At 38.5% G+C, this 23,230-nt stretch overlaps 2 protein-coding genes across 2 annotated transcripts; one reads left to right on the top strand and one right to left on the bottom strand.

Annotated features, from left to right (window-relative positions):
• Positions 1-119: 119 nt before the first annotated feature.
• On the bottom strand, positions 120-10,070 carry dnajb12b (DnaJ heat shock protein family (Hsp40) member B12b). Its single transcript, XM_042508081.2, has 9 exons — positions 9,871-10,070; positions 7,843-8,023; positions 7,014-7,159; positions 6,699-6,872; positions 5,225-5,295; positions 4,960-5,069; positions 3,680-3,852; positions 3,401-3,542; positions 120-994 (listed from the first exon to the last, which is right to left on the bottom strand). Exons 1-8 carry the CDS (start codon positions 10,001-10,003, stop codon positions 3,421-3,423), a joined length of 1,110 nt encoding a protein of 369 aa, XP_042364015.1. The 5' UTR covers positions 10,004-10,070; the 3' UTR covers positions 120-994; positions 3,401-3,420.
• A 2,166-nt stretch (positions 10,071-12,236) lies between these two features.
• scd (stearoyl-CoA desaturase (delta-9-desaturase)) lies at positions 12,237-22,377 on the top strand. The gene is made up of 6 exons (XM_042508116.2): positions 12,237-12,395; positions 12,605-12,857; positions 15,721-15,851; positions 17,312-17,517; positions 17,896-18,128; positions 19,087-22,377. The coding sequence occupies exons 2-6, from the start codon at positions 12,632-12,634 to the stop codon at positions 19,284-19,286; spliced, it is 996 nt and encodes a 331-aa protein (XP_042364050.2). The 5' UTR covers positions 12,237-12,395; positions 12,605-12,631; the 3' UTR covers positions 19,287-22,377.
• The last annotated feature ends 853 nt before the right edge of the window (positions 22,378-23,230 follow it).

Raw genomic sequence — 23,230 nt, 5'->3', positions numbered from 1 at the left:
TGTGATCGTGCAGAAAGCCATGTTTCCAGTTCTCAGTCTCAGCCAGCCGAGCGACTGAATGTGCTGACTGAGCTTTTGTCTCAATGTCCTGCTCTCGGCAATGAGTCACGAACAACACGTTTTAAGCATCCATATTTATTTCATCAGGGAGTAAAAACATGGTGGAAAAGGTGAGCAAGATCTGTGTTTTCCTAGTCTGTCGATCCAACTTTATACAAAACATAAATAGCAGACTATAAACTTAAAAGGTGTGCCAAAAATGGCTTTTTCCAACAGATGATGTTCATCAGACATTACGCTCAAAAACTAGAACCTGTTAAAGTCCCACTTTGTGGGTAGGCACATCTCTCATTCCCTTGGCTTTTATTGTGAAGTGCCATCAAGTTACAGTATGTAATTCTATTTTGAATGCAAATGAAAGAGGCAAAGTGTAAAGGGACATTTTCTAATTTTCTCTCACACACACAGCAGAAGAAGACAAATCTCAGGTGTTAAAGTGTCTGACAAACCCTAGACATTATGAGTGTATTTATCAGAGGTTTCATATTATTCCTGCATAGTTTCAGAATGTGCATTTGAAGTCAAACAAAACTCGTCTCAGCTGGTTTGACTATGTAAAATAAAAGAGGAAGCGCTCACTGTGGTATCTATAAACTGCTACATAAATAACATCCGTACATCTATATCTAATGTCGCTACAGTCTGGTTTCATACTGCATTCTCACAAAAACCATGAAGTGACCTCTGCCTGCTTCATGGCTCCCAGTCAAAACTGGGGCTTGGTGTTTTCTTCCAAGTCAAAACATTATATTAATAGTATTTATCTATATAACATACTAAAAGTCTGCAGAAATGGCTTAAATCAGTTGCTGTGATCAGTTTGATGCAGATTGGTGCTGGTCTGTTTGTGTTGCTTGTTGAGTCATCTTCAGTCTCCAGATTGATAAAGCTCATCTATTTACAGCCGATAATCTTTTGTGTTGATTCTGGAAACCTGAAGAAAAGACAGAAAAAAAATCACTCTGTGAAATGAAACAAAACATGCAGAAAGTCAACAGGCTTGGTCTGGGCAGCAACAATTTATTTGATACCTTCCTGAACTTTTGCCAGCATAGGGGTGTTAACAGGAGAATAATTTAATATTTTTGAACACTTATACATGTGGGTCTAAATGGTCATTTTTTACTCTTAAGTTTATTGCACTGCACACCACAAGCAGCGCCGCTCATTCTGTAATTAGCAATGCCACCCTCAACACTGTGGAAACAGTGCCGACCCTCCGGTCAGTAAGTGAGTAAATGGCTCAGTTTTGAGCTGTGAAACCACTTTAGCATTGTTGACAATATGTTGAACTTATTCTGTCTTGTAGCATTACAAACACAAATGTGAGGTTTTTGTGTGTGTGGGTGGCTGGCTCTGGAGTTAGGTGGACAAGATGGTGTGTTGCAGTGGTATTAATCAAAACTCAGAGTTGAAAAAGAGAAGAACAAAAGTATCAGGAAAATTGAGCAAAAAGCAAGTGAGGTAACAAAAAACAACTGAAAGGAAAACCACAGCCTCACAGCATGCTGCAATCACTCCCTCAGATGATGCCCAGGTGGCTTCTTTTAACCCCTCCAGGCCCCACCCTGATTGGACTCATCCACTGCACAGGGGCAGGGTAAACCATAATAACAATAACTCTTAAGTCTAATTCTATCAGGCCAACATCAACAGTTAACTGGTAAATTATCAACAGGTGAGCCAGAATTAACACATCCCTCTCTCTAGGATGAAATTTTGCTCCCAAATCCTCTTCATCTGTCTGTCACCAGTGTCTCCTCAGCCCCAGCTGCCAGCAACCATGATGACACTGGTGAACAAAGGGAGTAAAAGTGGAGATTGGACACCTAACTGATGGTTCACTCTGACTAATGAGGCACAGGTGGCCTAATCAAGTCTGCTGACAGTGACTGCTGTCTGGGATCTGGGCATGTGAAAGGGTATTGAGAGAACCTTTTCACATACTGTATATATATTGTATATATGCATTATGTGTATGATGCAATAATATATAACACATTATATACAACAATATACATATCAACAACACCTTGTAACATACATCAGCATCACAAGATGATGTATGTTACAAGTTGTTGTTGCTCTATTAATAACTTAATGTACCAGTTTCATACATTGTATTGTAGCATAAGGCACATAGTTTATATTCACACATTCTGTACATTATTTGTAATTTTAAATATTTTGATACTGGTGCTAATTGTTTTTTATTATTAATCGATTTATATTTTAGATTTTTACATACTTTGTGCTTGTACTTATTTCTACTTTCTATAATTCTCTATGCTGGGCATCAGAGTGACTGTAATGAACCACAATTTTGCCCCGTGGATGAATTAAATATTTCTGATTCTGATTGTCTATGTTATCAATGTTAGCTCTGTTAGCAGTGTCAGCACAGCTAGTGGTGCTTATATACAGTAGTCAACAATGTTAAAAAGATTTTGTGGTCAAAATCTGGGTGGTGTGCAGTTAAGAGCGGCCGAGGAACCAGTGGAGACCGGAGGCTGGACAGAGGACGTGTCCATATGGTTTAGGCCTCTTGTATTTCACATCTTTTTCTCTGAAAGATTAACTAGTTAGTTACCGGTTAATGGGTGTTGGTCTATTGAGAGCAAAATTACCTGAAAGTGACATTCTTACACTGGGGTATACGATGTATAAAAGCGTTCGTGTACAGTGCCCGCTACAACCACCAACCCTGGATCAACAAGTTCTACTATGTTCCGCAAGCTCTCTTCACTTTTTCAGTCTAATGAATAAACAATAAACTCACAAATGTCCTTGTTGCCCTGATTAAACAGAAAAATCCAACCATACATTAGCTTAACTATCTTATTAACTCACTCTAAACACACTTCATATAAACTTGATAGAAACAAAAAAAAACCCCACCAAAACCTTCTTAGTTAGTCCTTTAGTTAGTTAGTCAACTGTTGTGACAATTTTAATACCAACACTAGTTTGGTCAAAATAAAGCCTTAATTCACAGAATTTGATGTGAAAATATGCTGGTTTCCCCCCATGGTCTCTCTCTGTTGTTGCTAGCCAGCTGTTTACAGTCCTGTAACGTTATCCCCACCACTCAGATTTGCCATGTTTCCCAGCTTGTTCCACCAGTACTGACTGACCTCTAGTGGTGTGTGATGTGCACTACATACAATGCATCCTAAATACAGTACCTCTGTATTAGTCTAATGGAAAGAGGAGCATCTGTACTTTTTTGTAGGGGTTTTGAAATACACTGGCATACTGTATTACCGTAATACCACCTAGCACCTAGCCTAGCAGCCACAACAAAATATGTTTAGAAATGAGAAAAAAGTAGAGGACTTGCTTTGATTTATGAAAGCAGCATCAACCATGTAATGAAGCTGAGATCTCGGACAGCTTGGCGCAGCTTGGCGTGCGAGCCCTCTGTGCTCTTTGGTACAGGTCAGTGTCTCCAAAATAGCGAGCTCTGTAAAGCATGCCTTCCTCTGCAGGAAACAACAGAAACAATTCATGTAAGATACACGAGGGCTAATAAAATCAGAATATGTTCAAATCCCAGAACTGATAATGGCATAAAGAACAATCAGTGTTGTTGGTTAAATAATTTTTTTTCTTGGCATACTCTGTTGTTTCTCCTTCCAGCAATTGTTGCGAAGGTTGGAAATATAATCATCCTCCACTGTCCGCTCCAAATTCTTCAGATTCAGTCCAGAGAACTCCCTGGAGAACTGCTCCCCCACATAATATGGCACCTTCAGGTTCTCCGTCAGCCTCTTCTGCGTGTAACCTGCTGACCTGCGTGGACATAGCACAAAGTGTGGGAGAGATATCATGTGACCGAACGCAGCACAAGGATGTCAGATCTGGCTCCGTCTGTCTCTGTAAACATGACTCACGGCTGATGAGTGCATCTGAAACAAAAAGACAGACAACATGGAGAGAGGCCAGACAAACGGAGCCAGCAACACAGAAGAGGTCTGCGATTATTTGGATTTAACTGAGTCAGCATCAAGATGTTGCCTATAAATCAAACAAGAAACTGAAAATGGGTCTTTTAGGACAGTGGTTCCCTACTGGTCCAGCCACTGGGTCAAGTTTTCCCTTTAGTTACTAGTTAAAGGTTTGCACATAAGAGAAATTACCACATATTCAATTTTATGTGACAAAATGTAAATAACACGAGGGCTTAAAATACAATGAAATAAAACAAGTTGCAAGAATAAAGTGCAATTAGATAAAATCAGGGGTGTTTCTAGGATTTGAGGACAGTGAGGGCTTAGCCCGGACCTCTGTAGGGAAAAAAAAAATCTGCAAAATTTTTTGAAGAAAACTTGCCTTCCAAACCTGCGGACCTGCATGTTAACATGCCAAATAATACCAAGAACAGGGCAAAGAAATAGTAACTGATCTCGGGGAGAAAAAAAACAAACAAAAAACAGCAAAAACTCTCTCACGCTACTGCAGAAAACCACACTTCAAAATAAAAGCTATGTGCTGGAAATTCACTTTATTTCTACTTTGAAATAAAGTGTGTTTTTCACAAACTTGACATGGTTGCGGGTCACTTGCAGTCCATTAAGAATTAACCTGCGACCCACTTTTAGACTGCAACCCACCAGTTGGGAACCACTATTTTAGGAGATAATATAACTGCAAATGCTATGTAAGTAAATCTACTTTTTGGCTGGTTAGTCCATAAACCTGTGACATTTCAAACACCACCCTTTGTTCTCTGGCTTGTGCAAAAATAGCAAGAAAATACAACAATTACGAAATACTCTCGGGTTGGGATTGTGAAGATTATCTTTTGTCTGAGTCTACTTGGATTTTGCAGAACAGCAGTTAATCTTGTTATTTAACATCCTTCTTAGGCATGAGTTCAGAGCAGGGGATCACACTCACGGCCTGAAGCTGAGGCTGTAGGGGGGGCTGTTGACCATGATCTGACTGAGAGCCGACACAATAACCAGGATGAGTATGGGCATGACCTGCACAAAGAGAGCAAGGCCTCCCTGCAAAGAAAACAAGTCAGCATCAAAATCATCCAGCTGAATCAAACACATTTCAGGTACAATGACAGATGACTCACTGTCTCCCCCTGCTGTTTAGCAACAATTTTACATTGTTTGCACAGTTGCAGGAGCTCTAATTATAACATCAAACTCACATCACGCTGTCGCTCTCTTCTTTCTCGCCTTGGGTAACGCATCCGCCCATTGGTGTACACATTAGCATTACCTACATAAAAATAGCAGATGTAGCACTTAAAAGACAGATCATAACCTATGTTAAAGCGAATCAACCTAATTACCGAAATAAATACTGGCATTGTACATTTCTGAAAACCACTGATATGTTAAATATTTTTGTTTCATATGTAGCTGACATGTTAAAAAAAAAAATCAGTTTTTAATTTTAGGTTGTGACAATTCTATGATTAAAGTGTGGTTAGGTTTAGGCAGAAAACCCACCAAAACATTATGTTTTGGCTTAAAATAACTGGTAATGTCAACACAAAGACAGCTGGAAATGTCCCAACCTGGTGTTAAGAAATACCTGATTTGTCTGCATAAACACGGCTGGAAATGTTCGGATGTCCCCTTAAAAAATACCCAGTTTTGTCAACACAAACACGACTGGAAACGCCCTGACACCTCTTTAAAAAAAATGCCCAGTTTTGTTGCCACAAACACAGCTGGAAATGTCCCTATGTGTCACTAAAAAAGTTTTTTGTTCACAAACATGACTAGAAATGTCTCAGCAAATCATTAAAAAAATACCAGGTCTTCTGCTACAGAAACAGCTGTAAATATCCTGACGTCTTGTTAAAAAATACCAGGTTTTGTTGCTACAGAAACAGCTGTAAATGTCCTGACGTCTTGTTAAAAAATACCAGGTTTTGTTGCTACAGAAACAGCTGTAAATGTCCTGACGTCTTGTTAAAAAATACCAGGTTTTGTTGCTACAGAAACAGCTGTAAATGTCCTGGCATCTTGTTAAAAAATACCAGGTTTTGTTGCTACAGAAACAGCTGTAAATGTCCTGACGTCTTGTTAAAAAATACCAGGTTTTGTTGCTACAGAAACAGCTGTAAATGTCCTGACGTCTTGTTAAAAAATACCCTGTTTTGTCAACACAAACACAGCTGGAGATATCCTGATGTTTCATTAAAAAATAAATGCTTTTTGCTTGAAAACAGCTGGAAATATCCTGACGTGTTATAATAAAATACCCAGTTTTGTCACCACAAACAAGACTGGAAATGTTGTGGCGTCTCATTAGATGTACACGCTTTTGTTGCAACAAACAGCTAAAAATATCTCAATGTCTCCTAAAAAATATCCGCTTGTCGCAACAAACACAGTTGGACAAAACAAAAATTGTTGTCTCTTGGTGGCAAACAGTGGTCTGCAGCTTGGCCATCTAACATCCCTGCTCCTAAAATGAAAAAAACCAGCTCATATACATATAATCTGAATCTATCTATGTCACTTTAGAAATATATGTATGAAACGTACAAATGTAAAGTATCCATGGTTTGCAGGAACATACAACGCCAGCATTTTATTCTGGCGACTGGACTGAATGAAAACACTAAATCTCACAAGCTTGGCATTAAAACACAAAGCAGTGGCACTAACTTGACGGGTAACCTCCCCCGAAGAACATGTTAAAGAGGTCTTCAGGTGAAATATCTGGCTCGAAGTTTCCATTGTCTGGACCGTGTCTTGAAGGATGCCTCCTCTCTTCCTCGCATTGATCATACTGTCGTCTTTTGTTGGCATTACTCAGAACAGCGTACGCATTCCCAATAGCTGTTGAAAAAGGAAACATTAAGGAGTCAAATCATGTTTAAGCATCACAAAGAAGGGCTGATAGGCACATTTTGTAGCCATAATAGCTTCTAATTAGGGTTTCTGCATGACGAAGTCGTTAGTAATGAATGAAAAGTTCACCTTTAAATGCCTCCGTAGCACCTGGAGCGTGATTCTTGTCTGGATGGAATTTCAAAGCAAGTTTCCTATACGATCTTTTGAGTTCATCCTCGGAGGCGTCAGCTTGGACTCCAAGAATCTCATAAAAGTCTTTACATTGTTTTATCCTGCGTAGAGAACGAGGGATTCTCAGTGTCAAGACCGACATCAAGGCTGAAAATATAACCCATAAAGTGAGCTACAGGTTACTATTTTTAAATATCTATTCTGTTGACAACTTGCCTAACTTTGTGTCACATGGCCTGTCTGTGTTTTAGTGCATATGAACATATTTTTAACCCATAACAGCATCTTTTAACATTTTAATAAGGTTCTACATTATGATTGTATTTTATCTCTGCTCCTGTGTATTGCTGTTTGTTTCTTTCACCGCTCTGCATGCTATGCTTAGTATGTGTGTGCATAACTACTTGTGCTAAAAAGCTAAATGATATTGATTCATGTTGCGTGCATGGCTATGCTGTGCAAAAACACTACATGTTGTTGCTGTGCTATTGTTTTGAACTGGTTTGCTGTTTCTTGTTTCTTTGCATGGCTTGTGCTCTGTTTTGGGAGGTCCTGTTTGTTGTAACTGTTGCTGTCTTTATGGTGTCCTGCTGCTTTTATGAATTTTATCATTTTACAGGTTTCAGTGCATCTTGCCAAAGGGCTACAATAGAAAATAAGCCTGATGGCTCACACTGGCACATATACAGAAATGTTCATTCATGTGCGTTGTCCTTATAAATAAATAAAATCAATGAAAATGAAACTATTCCTTCTGAAAGATTTACATGGTGATCAGCCGTACCTCCTCACAGCATCTAGCTGATCTGCCGTGTAGGATTTTGAGGTATCAGAAGGTTTTTCTTCAGGTCTGCGATCCTCGCTGTGGGTCTGCCGTTGTCTAGGCCCAGAGACTCCATTGACGTCTGGGTGACCGCCTCCTTGTCTGGGCGTAAATCCATTCTTTGCTATCAGCTCCAGCAGCACTAGAAGGGATACAATAACATTTCTGTGAGCGCTGAAAGAATTTCAGGATGATTTTTTTTTCCTTTTTTTTAATCTGAGCATGGTCAGAATAGCATGGCAGGTCCTGCAACAGCTGTCAGGTCCTGTAGGTTAAATCACTACACTGATAAATATTACACCAGAATTCATGGCATTAGTAAACAGCATATTAACCCTCTGAAACCTGGATCGACGTCAGTTGCCTTGTACTGCCTTCAGACGCCTTTCACAAGGCAACTTGGTATGAATTGTCCCACAAAATGCAAATAGAAAAACACATAAATAACTAAAACAATAAATTAAATAAATAAATAAGTGACAAGAAAAATTAATAAAAGAAGTAAGGCATCATTAAAGATAAATCAAATAACAGAAAATATTAAGAAAAAAAATTTCTGTTTTTTATAATTATATATTTAAAATGTGTTTATAAAAATATACATATTATTATTTATATTTTGTTTTAACACTTTTTTCAGTTTTTTAGGCTTATATCAGGTAATTGTCTTGCTACGTTTAACCAATTTATTTCTAATTTTTGTGTTATTTCTTCTGAAGTATCTCATTGCCTATTTCCATGTTTTTGAAAGAAATCAAGCTATTTTGCCCAGGTTTCAAAGGGTTAAGGACACTTAAGCAGGGGCTGTAACACAGATACCTCAGTCACAGAAGGTGTTTAATGGATAGATGTGCAGAGTCAGAACAGCTATTTAAGAGTCTTAATACAATATCAGAGTAGAAATTCACTCTTTTAGTAATCTCATATTATAAGTTTTAATTATTTATTAGGTTTGAATGTGGATTTTATAAGCACAAGGAACAGATAAAAATGTAAAAGGCTTTCCAACTAAACCTCCAGGAGTCAGATATATGACACTATTTTCCGACCAAATGCCTAAATCTCCTAAATCTCATCATTAGGGTAGTTTTAAGGTATACCGTGATATGAAAGTTGACGGTTATCACACCATGTACATTTGCTTATCTACGATATTGAAAAAAATGCAGTTGGTCAGAGAATTTCGCCTAATTTTTGATATTTTTTAAAGGAAGACTTTTTACACATACTGCCGTTTCAGTTTCAGTTATAGTACTAAAATGTTTGTTTAGCCAATATTAACCCTTCAGCTTTCATTCCTTTAAGCACCATTTTTACTGATAATAATAATAATAATTCTGTAATATCATTAAACTTAAAACCACTAATACCATTAAAATTTTCTAAATTGGTTGTTGTACAGTGAAAATGTCATACTGTCGCAACCCTAATGTATGGACAGGGCAAGTACATGTATTCGTATTCAGTACATAATATTCCATATATTGTATTATTTTGTGAGTTTTCTGCATTTTGTTTAGCTCTTACTGTATTTGTGTAATATCACAGTAGGCCTATCTCTTAGGCCAAAGCAGGGATGGGTGAATCTAGTGATAATTTGTAGCCTATGTGTTACAAAAAACAATAAAAATAGTGATAACACAAAAGAAACTGCCTCTTTTCTCTCCTCATGCTCTGTAGTAAACAGACTCTCTAGTCTTAGATATCAAATAGAAATTCAAATGACATCATAAATCACGGACACGTTTAGCACATCTGTTTCATGCACTGTTTCATAACTAGTAGCCACAGCAAAAGCAATTCAATTTATAACATAATATCAAAACAGGAGCTGGTGTGATGAGAAAACTATCCACAGCAGTTAGCTGGTTAGCTGCCACAGGCCCCGGCTTCATCCCCATCCGGGATGCAGGTGATGCTGCAGGTGATGATGCTGCGATCCTCCGCAGCTGCAGCGCCTCTCACTCCGGCTCGGCCATCTTTACTCACCCTTGGCTTTCTCTGTCGGGAAGAGTCTCTGCGCCTTCTCCAGGAACCGCTGCGCTTTCTCCGGCTGCTCGTTGGTCAACGCCGCAGTAGCGATGTCGATGCAGCGCTCCGCTTCGTCCCTGTTTACTTCCATTGCAGCGACCAGCGAGCTAACTGGGCTAACTGGACCAGAAGTAAATACAGGCGCCTGATGATGACGTTATGTGGATGCTGCAAAATGAAAATCAGTTGGTGACAAAATAAAAATATATATATCACTATGTATTTAATTTCAAAGAGGCTAAGTGAAATTACTAAGATTAGAAATTGATTTATGACGTTATCCAGTATTACAGAAAGCTAAATAAATTCATTACAAATTAATCAATATTATTTATCCTTCGAGCCAATTCCTTATTTGAAAGCAAACAAAAATAAAAATAAAATAATTTATCTGTCAAGCTCAAAATCACATGCAGATGGTCATACATGGACTGAGAAAGAGAATCTAAAAATCTGCACAACTCAATTTTTAAGATAGAAAATATTGTATATTCAAAGCCAAATATATGCAAACCCACCTCCAAATGCCTTTAGTATACATTTTTGTATTTTGTAAATCCCTGAATATAGCTCCTAAAGTTAATAATATGCAAAAGAATTGATAAAGGGTATACATTTGTACAAATTAATAAAATCTGAACGTACTAACCATTAATTTGAATAGAAGATAATTTAGATTTATTTATAGTTATTTTATTATTCAGTTTGTACATTTATTTATGATGTTTTTTGTTACTGTTTTATTTCAAATATTTATTGTACTTTGCTTTGTACTTATTTGCGCTTGTTTTATTTCAGATAAATTATTGTAATTTATTTTTTACTTATTTTTTATTGCTTTATTTTAGATATATTATTGTAATTTATTTTTTACTTATTTGTTATTCTTTTATATTATATATTTTATTGTAATTTGTTTTTACTCATTTGTTATTTTTATTTTAGATATTTTATTGTATTTTATTTCTACTACTCAGACAAATACAGATTTTAATACTGTGTTCAACCTGTGTTTTTGTTTGAAAATTTCTTGTTCAATAACAAGGACAAAATGTAAAACCTGTGTAAGCCCCATGAATGTATTAAGAGACCTGTTTGCATCATAGAGTGTATCTACAGTCTGTACATACTCACTGTAGAAACACTATGGTTTGCATGTTATGAACACGGATCGGCTTCCTGTGCTGCTTCATTTCTACATTAGATGGAGACAAAACTACTTTAAATGGAGGTCATGCAGATGAAAACTTGTGGATCTGTCATCCAATTTTTTTTTCATGGGTCCATTGAAATATGTCTGAAAAGTCACCCCAGTTCAACATGAGCACAATGAATCTATTTTCTGCACAACTAATAGTTTCAATTATTTTTAAATGATTTAATTGAAATAAATACTCCACGTTTTACCATCGTCTTCATTATGTTAGGAAGACGGATTATTTCTGCACATTGCACACATTATACATTACACATTTTATAATTCTTACTGTGAACTCTTGCATGTTCTTTGGACAATATTTTGCTCATTTCTACACATACAAACTGCAAAGCTCTTTTAATTTTTACTTTTGTTTTGACTTTGCATATATTTTTTTAATAAAATATATTTTCACATTTTTTATTGCATTTTCCTCACATTATATATTCATGTCACTTAATTTTTGCATTTTTGCATTTTACTTTATTTATAAAATTATGATACATGACTAATATTCCACAGTTAATTTCTCTCATGTAAAAACTCACATGGCAATAAACCAGATTCTGATCTACCCAGCAGAAAGTTTTTAGAGACTTTTGTTTAAATTTTAAACTTAAATTTTTTTCTTCTTCTTCATCTGGTGTTTTCTAAATCTGATATTCCTAAAATATTCCATTTGTGGCACTGAGCAGGGATTTAAACAACCCTAATGTGATTACATATTATTTTGATTAGTTTATATTATTATATGTACCCTATTATTTGATTTTTTTAGAGAAAGACATTTTAAAGGAGGTTTAAAAGAGGTTGAAGATGACGTGACAGAGCAAGCTGTATTTTTCCTGTGTGGGCGGGAGGGAGGTCCAATGCTCTCTGCAGCTGCTGCACTCTTCACATTAACTCGTTTCTCAATAACCCCTCGCCCCTCCGATTATTCTATTTACTTATTTTTTATCAACGCGTGAATGAAAATATGCGTGCGACTAATTCAATACATGTCTAGACAGTCGCGGCTGCTTCCAGAGGAGGTAAATATACATCTGGCTGCAGAATGAATAAAAGGTGAACAGCAGATAAGCAGGCAGCCAATCAGAGCCCGAGTTCGAGGCGGCATCCGAGCGCTGATTGGTCAGTCGCACCTCGAACTCCAGCTCTTATTGATGCGTTCGCTGCAGCCAGCGATCACTCTCTCTTTCTGGGTTACTGTAGTTGGGATAAAACAACCAGCCTCACCTCCGTGAAACAACCAGACCTTCTTTTTACACTCGTCTGCATCTTTTTGGTGAGTTGTTTTTAAATATGCGTTTGTTCTACAGGTGTAATGTGAGTGTTACGCAACGCAAATGTCAGCTAGAAGTCAGCATCATCGTTACATCCTCTTCCTCACCAGCTAGCAAACCGGGCTAGCGAAAAATAATCAACATATTCACTGTTTGAGCCTCTGAAAAACATGGATTTTCACCGTTTTTTTAATTTTCTCATTCATACCAGTCAGAGCATCATCAAACCGCAGCCACCATGACGGAGTCAGAGGCGTTGCAGAAGAAGCAGCACAAGCCCAGCAATGTTCTCCCTGAGGCCACCAGAGAAGACGTGTTTGATCACACATACAAAATGAAAGAAGGCCCCAAACCTCCCAGAATCATCGTCTGGAAAAATGTCTGTTTGATGACTCTGTTGCATATAGGTGCTCTGTACAGCGTGTTCCTCATCCCCTCTGCACATCCTTTGACCTTGCTTTGGTGTAAGTACAAACTTGTTACTGTTATTTGTGCACATGCTCGGTGTTTGAATTGTGGCTTTATATCTGTACATGCTGTATTTTACACAAGCCACAGCTGTTATGTCACGTGCAGCTGCATGCAAAAAGGTGATTGCACAGATCTGTGCATGCTCCACCCAGTATGTAGTGGGATTATAGAGCAGAGCATATATAAGGCGGAAATATAATGTCACAGCATGTGCTTTAAAGCTGCACACTGTACAGCAGGGACTTGCTTTGCTGGAGGGGGTGTGTACTGTATGAACTTTGTACAAGTCAGCATTTGAGCTTATTTTGAATGTGCTCAAACTTTTTTTTAACACTCAAGCTGCTGCTTTTGACTTTTTTTGCTAAATGAAACGTGGCCTACATAAACATTTGAGCTATATGCAGCCTATGGCAACAACATTGAGCTGTTTGGTGCTGCTGAAATGAGAAGCCACATTTCATATCTCAGTCATTTATGAAAATATAATTATTTTTACAAATATTTTCCTTTTTGGTAAAGAAATGTGTGAAGTGACATTGTAAATATAAGGTGTCCAAATTTAGACTGCACTGTTTTCCATTTAAACTATATTTTATTAGCCCGGAACAACTTGTTCCAACTTACAGAAGCCACTGTCTGAACCGTCTGAGACATGTATAGTTGCACCCTGATCAAAGCATACGTGTCACGCCCCCTTCAAACTGCGCCCACCATCAGCGCAAGTCAAACCCACTAATGTGACTGTTAGTTGCACTCGGCGTCAGCAGGACTCGTCAACCTGTTTTCATTGTGAAGTCATCAAATGCCGCCATTTGGCCAGTGATTTCAGCGTCAGACACCGACAACCACATCTTTTCATGGTTGTATGATATGTAGTCAGTATCATACGTAATCAGTAGCAGACAAGGTAAAGTTGTGAAAATAGTCTAAATATAGCAACCGCATAGACTGATTCCAACAAACAACAGACTCCCACCCAGGAGCCCGGTGTTTGCTTCCCGTATGAATTTTGAGGGTTTTTTTTCTAAACCTATCTACAATATATACACCTATATATACTATAAGTAAGTGTTTTAAGTATGCATTGTAAGTTTATTATAAAGGAGTCTATGTGTCTAACGAGCAGAAACTGTACATTTCCTTTGAAAATGGAAGTGTATTTGGAAAAGACACAACATAAGAACAAGGAGCGAAGGGGGCTGACAGTGGGCTGATGGTCGGTGAGTCATATAGCGGATAGGCAGGGCTTGTTGCTACTCCAGCTGCAGGTATACCTACTCAAACCATCACGGAGATTAATTTTTGGGAAAATCCACTCCTTGAACAGACACTAAATCTGTTCAGGGATCAAGTTGTTTTTACTACTGATTAAGTAGTCAGTGAAAAATAGAAGGTTTTTTCACGTAGATACAAAAACGTTCCAACTGACCCCACTCTCCCCTACATATAATAAAAACAGAGCTTGCTCTGCTCATTCATCTTCAACAAATGGGAAATCTAGTCGCAGCGGCCACATACAGGCAACCAATATAGGTCATTTGTAAGCAGTAGGATTTGAGGACATTTGATTCTTAACCCTGACCTCTGTAGGGGGTCTGGGGATCTTCCCCTGCCTTTTTTTTAAAACAAGCTAAATTATGATGCTTTTTAATGCACGCTGGCACATTATTTACATTCAAAGATAATCTTCGGGGGGCCACCTGGCACCCTTTTTGGCCCACAGGCCGATGAGTTGAGTGTTGCTTTTGTGCAGGAAAATAACTTATGAAAAACAATTAACTACCCTGTTTTTAATAAAGTAGCAGTACTGTAGGACAAATGAAGAGTAATTACACAAACTGCACGCTGCTGTATTACTTAAAATATTTTTTTAGAATTCGTTTGGGATGTGTATTTCTCATGAATCAAACCCTCAGACGCGGCGGTTATGAGTAGACTTCCTGTCTCATTGTACATGCGGTCATCAAACAGTTTTATCCACCCAGTCATCATCAGATATGATGTAATTACATGACCCAGAGAGTCACGGCACCATGTAATGTGCCTTGCTTCCTTCATGGTTGTTTAAGGTTTTGTGAAATAAGCAGACGAGTACAAACCAGTTCAGTCAAAGGCAAATTTGAATGATTGTTGCCTTTGATAAAAAGAAAGGACTTATAAACAACGGCGTGCTGAACACATGCTGTAGTGTAGAATGCTGCAATACCATTTTTTCTTTACTAATTCTGATACTTTAACTTTTGTGTCCACAAAAAATGAGTACAGATCCTTTATAATTGCGTATATTTAAAAAACAACAACATCTGAATCCTGGACCAACAGAATTTTTCTTGTGCAGGGTTCAGATGCCTTTCACAAGTATTTACATCTTTGAAACCTGCACAATTTGGTTTTCATTTCTTTGGGGGAAAAAAGACATGGAGCAACTTGGAAAGAAATGTCAATTAAGTAGATTGGGGAAAATGTCCATTCAATTCTATTTCTAATTGTAATAATTATTTATGTAGAATTATATTACAGAATTCTTCTTCTTCTTCATATTATTATTATTATTATTATTATTATTATTTTATTTTTAAGTATTTGTAAGGCATTTTTCTTGGCTTTTTTAAACATCATTTTTTCCATCATTTTCAGGTAATTATCTTGTACTTTTTTAAGTAATTTTGTGCTATGTACCAGTTCAGTTACACAGATATAATATTGTAATATTAAATAGATGATTCACTCGCAGTGTACCACGTGTTGCAGAGTCACATTCCTCGCCTTAACACTGATAAAGTCTGATGCACAGACATTGCAATGTGCATTATTTCATCTAGCAGTACTGATCTGTTTATCTGTTTCTCTCCACAGCTGTTTTTTGTTTTGTGATAAGTGCTTTAGGAGTCACTGCAGGAGCTCATCGCTTGTGGAGTCATAGATCCTACAAGGCCACATTACCTCTAAGGATCTTTCTTGGTTTTGCTAACTCCATGGCATTTCAGGTACCTAAAACAGAGCTCTGCAGTCACACAAGCACACACTTTTTTTTTTACATATGATTTATTTATGAGATTTTCAAGAAATTTTTATACAAAACTTCAAAAACACAATGTGTAAGGCCATACATGTCCATAAGAGATAAAATTGGCAGAAAAGTAGACAAATAATACAGCAAAGCAAGGCTGTTTGTTGAGACATTCATAGAAAAAAATGCATGGGAACAAGCAGTATAGTCTTAAAAGGTAATCATAAATAATAACTACAAGGACAACAACGACAGCAGGAAATAAGAAAACAAAAAACAAACACAAAGACAAGTTAACAGACAAACAAAAGGAAAAAAAAAAAAGCAGATAATAATGAGTGCATGCGTAATCACAAATACAAAATGACCTGCTCAATGCAGATGTACCACTAGGACTGGAAAAGCAGGGTTAGCAGGCCAGAGGGTTCAAGATGGTGGTACAGTGACGGGGGGCACACCACCGATGGGGACAATATTCAACTGAATGGACCTGACATGTTCTAGGAAGGGGAACCAAATTTTAGAAAATTTAACGTTGGAACCTGGAAGACAGTGTTTTATTTTCTCCAATTTCATAAAATAAAGGGCGTCTTTTATCCAGTGAGAATGGGAGGGTGGATGGGGGCTCTTCCAATGCATCAGAATTACACGCCTTGCTAGTAGTGTCAAAAAGGCAACAAGTTCAGAAGAGTAGGATGGCAGCGAGTGGTCTTGACACCAAACAAGCTAACTAAAGGCGATGGATGAATATTAACAGATGTGATGGCTGAAAGTGAATCAAAAACAGAATTTCAGAATGCAGACAGAGCAGGACACGACCAAAACATGAAGGTGTGGTCAGCACGTCCTAGATGACATTTGTCACAATTAGGGTCTGTGCCAGGAAATATGTGAGATAATTTACTTTTAGACCAGTGGACTCTATGAACTATCTTACACTGTATGACACCATGGCGGGCACAGATAGATGATGTGTGGATGCGTTTCAAAACAGACTGCCAAACATCAGTCTCTATCTCTATGCCGAGATCCTCAGACCAGGAGGTGCGGAGATTATCAGAGGACGAAGTCTGGCAAGTGAAAAAGGTGTCATATAATTTGGAAATGGTACCTTTAAGGTGAGGATTTATACCAAAAATGGTGTCAGACAAAGTCAGAGGCGGGAGAGCAGGAAAGCCAGGAAACCGATTTCGAATGAAGTCTCTGACCTGCAAGTACCTGAAAAAACTGGTCCTTGGAAGGTTGTAAATAGAAACCAATTGATTAAAAGATGCAAAGGTTCCATTGATATAAAGGTGCTTTACAGAAATAATCCCATGATCTTCCCAGGTACACAAGCACACACTTAACGTTGTGTTAATAGCAGTTTGCATTACTGTGTAAGTACCACGTTGTGCCTGCAGCATGTGTAATCTCTGTGTTTGCTTGAACCCACAGAATGATATCTTTGAGTGGGCTCGAGACCACAGGGTTCACCACAAATATTCAGAGACAGATGCTGACCCTCACAACGCTGTCCGGGGCTTCTTCTTTGCTCACATTGGTTGGCTGCTGGTGCGCAAACACCCTGATGTCATCGAGAAAGGGCGCAAGCTGGAGCTCAGTGACCTGATGGCTGACAAAGTTGTTATGTTTCAAAGGAAGTAAGTGGCTTCAGTCAATGATTGATCTTAATCTTAAACTTGAAGAAGTTAATCCAAAAAAGATGAACTTTACTCCTCTGGCAGATGGTGTGCACACTAAAAAAGCAGAATCATGTTTCATAATCTTATTTTCTTTCCAAATACAGAGCAAAAAAGGCACATGTCTGTTACCACTGCTTCTGTAGATATTCTGGTTTAACAGGGTGATAATTAACACGTCCTTTGTGCACATTGAGATTGACTCATCGTTGATTTAAATTAAGACCTGTGGAAGAAAATGACAGTGAATAATCCCATGTCTGCCAGGCAGAGCGTTAATGTGTTTAATATTCATATTATACTGAGTAAACAGCTCCACCCGCTCTGTCTCCCCTACAGGTATTACAAGCCTTCTGTGCTGCTCATGTGCTTCTTCGTCCCCATGTTCGTGCCTTGGTACCTGTGGGGGGAGTCAATGTGGGTGGGGTACTTTATCCCGGCTCTGCTGAGGTACACCTTGGTGCTGAACGCCACCTGGCTGGTCAACAGCGCAGCTCACATGTGGGGGAACAGGCCCTATGACAAGAACATCAACCCCAGGGAGAACAAGTTCGTCACATTCAGCGCTATAGGTATGAAAATCAATACATGGCATGGCTCTTTCTTGCAGAAATCAGTTCATTTTAGACCAAACTACAATCTTTTTTCTTAACTTTATCAAGAAAGGGCGTTCTGTCAGAAAGCCCTTAAGGCAAACTTCAGTTAGAAATCATGTGATAGTGTAACAAAAGAAAAGATAAAGAGAAAATTTAAGCAGTAACTTGAGTCAGTAAAAGTTAATTTGTATGTTTTTTTTACAAAGTTGCAAAGTGTTTTACAGGAAGGGAAAAAATAAAACAAAGCAAATGTAAAGCAACAACAACAAAAGAGCTCTGGTAACACACTTTGCTTTAGTGCCACCTATAGATGCTGTTATGGTTCTGGAGAACTTAACTTGACCCCATGATTCTGTCAAAACCCAAAACATGGAACAAACCACGACCTTTACAAACCACTATCTCATCTTTTTTGGCCCATGGCTTTAAGGAGCTGTATGCCACATTCAGAGATTTGATAGAGCAGAAAACAATTATTTGATATGTAAAGATATGAGCAGTGAATAAAGTAATGCTACCTTTGTGTGTCGCAGTTCGAGCTTCTCTGTTTTTTGTTGCGGTAGACAGGCTAGCTGTGCTAGCATTATCGTGCACATGAGTTCCTACTTGCTAGCTTATTGCTGTGGATTGTCACTGCGCGAATACAGCAGTTACTGCTGATATCGTCGTTCCAACTGATGGCGTCAACGTAGATGCTAATCGCCCACCCTCCAGTCAGTACTGCTGCCGTTGTTAACACCATTAGCTGCCCGCTACCGGCTCAGCCACCTGCACCTGTTGAGAAGCATGTGCAGATAATTTCGATGTAGTTTGTAAGTTATCTTGCGAACTAACAACCTATGTTGTGGATTTAATCACAGAATTGATCTTGTCCTACTGATTGTCCCCTGCTTTTTTGTATGATTTCCTCACCACCGTGTCTTTTACCTTACAGGTGAGGGATTCCACAACTATCACCACACATTCCCCTTTGACTATGCAACCAGCGAGTTTGGCTGCAAGTTGAACCTTACCACTTGTTTCATCGACGTCATGTGTTTCTTGGGCCTGGCCAAGGACCGCAAGAGAGTGTCCCACGAGCTGGTCCTGGCACGATTACAGCGCACCGGAGACGGAAGTCACCGGAGTGGCTAAGATTGATGAATTGTGGTCATCTACAAAGGTGAAACAACCGATAAAGAAGAAGCGTCACAGTCCTTTGACAGCTATACATTTCTCATCCTCTGAGGATTCATGAGGGCCTTGACCACATTTTGCTTGTTTTTGTGGTTTTTGTAGCTGTAACTTAACAAATTGTTTAAGATGGATTAAAAAAAACAAACATTTTTGCTAAGCTCTTGGTTTCTATTGTTCGGTCAGGCCAAGGTCTTGCAAAGGTGTTTTAGATTTGAAGTAGATACATTATAAAAAAGTCAACTTCATTCTCTGCCGTTTTTGCCACTTTGGTGTGCAGTCTTCATGCAAGGTCAGTCATGTAGCCAATCATTTTTTTAATGTAAGTATTACTCAATTATTAATCAAAATAGACAAAAAGTGGAGCACTGAAAACATTGGAGGAGTGACAAGCTACGATTGGAGTTGGTTGCCTTTTATTGCAGTTTAAAGCAAGTTTTTACCGTTGGAATACATAGTAAATTAGATTTTTGAGCGCTTTAAGATCTGGGGATGTGAGTTTGAAATTTTTTTAGAAGTTGCTGGCTTTAATGAAATATGGCACATGATGGAAGAGTGAGGGAACCCAGACCTTCTTATTATAACTGTACTGACAGCCAAAACTGTATGAAAAAAAGTGCGTTGCGGTGTGTAACTTGAGCCCCTTTTACACTGTCTGTTCAAGACGGGAATATAGGGCCGTTATGCCGACTCACCATTCTGTAAATAAGGTATGATTGTGGAATGGCACGAGAGGTAGTAACAGCGACAAAACTGTGTCCGTAAAAATAGGACAGCTGGCAGGACGGGACCATGGGCGTGTTATGTGTGTGACCAACCGCGGGAGATTTAAAAAGCACCTAGTAGTATTTTGTGGCTAATTCAAAGAAGAAGCTGTGGCTGTAAATGTCCACATATAGGTAAAACAACAAAATTCAGGAGCTTCGTACCCTCTAAGCAGAGGACGAGATCAGCCACCACATAACGGACAATAAATGATTATTATTGTCATGTTATGCCCTTGTTATTGTCTATAAAGGGCTGCTGATGCGTATGTTATAGGTCACATGAGGCCTACACTGTTGTGTTAGAGGCCGTGTCCACCAAAGAGTTTTTTTCTTAGGCACTAGGCGTGAATTCTGTGCTGAACGCCAAAAGCTGAAAAATGGTCAACTTTGGGTAAAACCGCTGCACTCATCATTGTCACATCAGCCGTTCAGTCACGACAGAGGATTGGCAAATATTGCAAAGACAAACCGTCTTAAAGGTGCAACGTACAAGTGCTAAACAACAACAGCAATATATATATCTGTATATGCTATGTATATATGCGGGTGCATCCTCTCTCTCTGCACGCTTCAGCCTTCCCCTCGTCCTGGGCAGATTTCTACTATGTGCTGACGTGTTTACTTTCGCGGATATTCCATATCATTGCAACCAAAGCTTCTCAACTAAAAAAAACGTTGCATCTCCAAAGGTCTCTCAAACGCTCCCAGCTGGGCATTAAGTTGATAAAAAAAAAGTTTTGGTGGACACAGCGCCTTAAATGTTACACCTGACACGCCTCTTTTGCTTCCGCGATGCTGGCATGCTATCTAAAATCACATACTGGAGCATTATGATACCACTGTTGTTTGGTTCTCTGTAAAAATGCAAAGGAGGCATTAAGATGGGACTAAGTAGCGGCCCTATAGTGCGATCTCTGTGTAAAAAGGGCTTTGGTTGTCTTGTGCTGAAACCAAATTTGAAAAGATTAACAAATTTAATCTCTGTAGTAATTGGATAAATCAAGACTATACAAGGTATGCATTTATCATTACAATAAGACTGCCAATAAATGTCATTTTAATGTAGAACTGCGCAATGTTTAATCGACCTTTTTTGTGTTTTTACCGAATATATCAGTGCCAAGAGTGTGCCAACTGTCGACATACTTACAACCATCTCATTGGTCCACTGGAGCACACTTAAGTCGATATTGCTTCTTCTCTTGCCATCATTGTGGAAGTTTTTGAAACATTGTGGCATCAGTGGCTTCGCTTCCTCTCTTAACCCAACCCCCTTTTCATGGAAATTATCTGCAAGCCGAGATGTCATCTGTCGACGTAGTCATGTGACAGTTCTGGCGTTTCAAAACCAAACCCATGCATGATGATATACTGTGTTGTAGTGAGATGCTTTATCGGTGACTCCAATGGCAGAACTGTGTCTATTTTAGTAACTGTGGAGCTGCATCGCTTTTGGATCATCAGAACTGTTGCCGTGGTGATATCCGAGTCGAGGTCTGGTTTCCCTTTGATGTCCCACAAAGCTGAAATTTCAGGTGCATTGATGTTTATGCTCATCTTCAATTCTTGTGTGCGGAATGCTAATGTTATGTTATTTTTGTATTTATTAATTTTTTTTCCTTACTGAAAATATTCCTTTAACCTGAACAAGATTTGGCAGTGAAAAATATCAAATTGAAGCACCTGTATATTGCTTTCCCCAAGAGTCAGGATACAACCTAATGCCTTATGACTTGCATCCATTCCTGATTTTCTTCACATCCTGTCAGTGAAGACAGAAAGGCTCAAAATGAAATCTGGTCCATGTTTACAGGCTGAAAGCACGAGAAAGTAGAACATGTTTTTATTCTGAAAACACATTTTAATTTCAGAGGATTGTAGCATGACAACAACAAGTTACTTTAAATGCAAATAGAAGATAGAGGTTCACATTCAAAGGTTCACAAATGTTCGCAAATGTTTAATCACAGGATTTAACTTGCAAAATATGGACCCTGATGTGCCAGCTAGTTCCAAACCATCACAGCATCCCAGTGAGAAAACCCTCCAAACAAAGGTGCTGTCATGAGGGATGTTAGAGCATCGTCAGAGTAATCGCCAAAACCTGACAATATCACAAGCCATGCAAACAACTCCCGCAGCCCAGAGCGCCGAAATCAACATTTTCCTAACGATGAGTACGAGGAGGATCAAAAGGTTCTTGGTCTGAATGATAACGTCAACTGTATTCTATTCTGAAATAAAAATTCACAATATTTTCAATACACTCGTAATTCCATTAACAAGTGTTGCTCTTCTTTTTTTTCTGTTTTTATTTATTGTGTCTCTGGTATGAATCTGCTCTGCCAAATCTTTGAATTTCTGCAAACTGCTAACTGGCTTAACAGCAAAGCCCCTTAACATTCATGCCAGATGGTAGTAGTGTGTGTGTGTGTGTGAGTGTGTGTGTGTTTGTTTTTTAGTGAGTCCACTAGAAGGCTTTGTTTACACACAGCCACAACTTTAAAATTAGATTTGAGTTCAAATTTAGACATATTTCTGACATTGGGATTTAGCTCGCTGTTTCGGGGTTCTTAGTTTAGATTTAGTCCATCCTGTGAAGGCCTGATTGCCGGGTGGATCAGAGGCCGGTCTGCCTATAAGCAGCATAGGTAGCTCCCAATGGAACAAAAAAGAAATTGTTATGTTTGGCTTTTTTGTTTTTTTGTTTTTTAAATGGCCCCCACCTTCAAATTTCTCCTTTTTTTCTTTTTTTCCCAAAATGTTGATAATGGGTTTTTTTTAAAAATTGCCTAAAGTCCATTTTTCTTCTTGATATTTAAATAAATTAATTTGAACATAAGGGAATTGGTGAGGTTGAAAAGCCATTTGGGGCACAATGCAAAAAAAATAAGAAAAAAGTGGAAGACAAACTTAGCAAACTTGCCCATTTTGCAAAATTAATTCTAATTTTTGATTTTCATATTATTTACTCACAAAGTTTTTAATTTCTCATTACACAAGATATTCCACAGACCTACCAAAGCGTGCATCTACTGCTCGCCCAGCACCACTGAGCCTGCTAACATTACACCTCAGCAGAAGAGGACACCATTAATGCATCTCACAAGCACAAGCCTTTTGTCCACATGTAGATGC

This window comes from Plectropomus leopardus, chromosome 19 (genome assembly GCF_026936395.1).
Source record: "Plectropomus leopardus strain MGB_pleo_1.0 chromosome 19, ASM2693639v1, whole genome shotgun sequence".
Lineage (NCBI taxonomy): Eukaryota > Metazoa > Chordata > Actinopteri > Perciformes > Serranidae > Plectropomus > Plectropomus leopardus.
This window is presented reverse-complemented; position numbering and strand designations above follow the sequence as displayed.

What these genes read in the sequence shown, in the direction of transcription:
- dnajb12b (XM_042508081.2), bottom strand. Translation starts at nt 10,003, where the DNA reads ATGGAAGTAAACAGGGACGAAGCGGAGCGCTGCATCGACATCGCTACT. An exon ending in TACAGCCTCAGCTTCAGGCC is followed by an intron (nt 3,853 to 4,959) that starts GTGAGTGTGATC and finishes ATGTCCACGCAG; the next exon opens with GTCAGCAGGTTACACGCAGA. An exon ending in CTGGAAGGAGAAACAACAGA is followed by an intron (nt 3,543 to 3,679) that starts GTATGCCAAGAA and finishes TGTTTCCTGCAG; the next exon opens with AGGAAGGCATGCTTTACAGA.
- scd (XM_042508116.2), top strand. Translation starts at nt 12,632, where the DNA reads ATGACGGAGTCAGAGGCGTTGCAGAAGAAGCAGCACAAGCCCAGCAAT. An exon ending in TCCTTTGACCTTGCTTTGGT is followed by an intron (nt 12,858 to 15,720) that starts GTAAGTACAAAC and finishes TTCTCTCCACAG; the next exon opens with CTGTTTTTTGTTTTGTGATA. An exon ending in CTAACTCCATGGCATTTCAG is followed by an intron (nt 15,852 to 17,311) that starts GTACCTAAAACA and finishes TTGAACCCACAG; the next exon opens with AATGATATCTTTGAGTGGGC.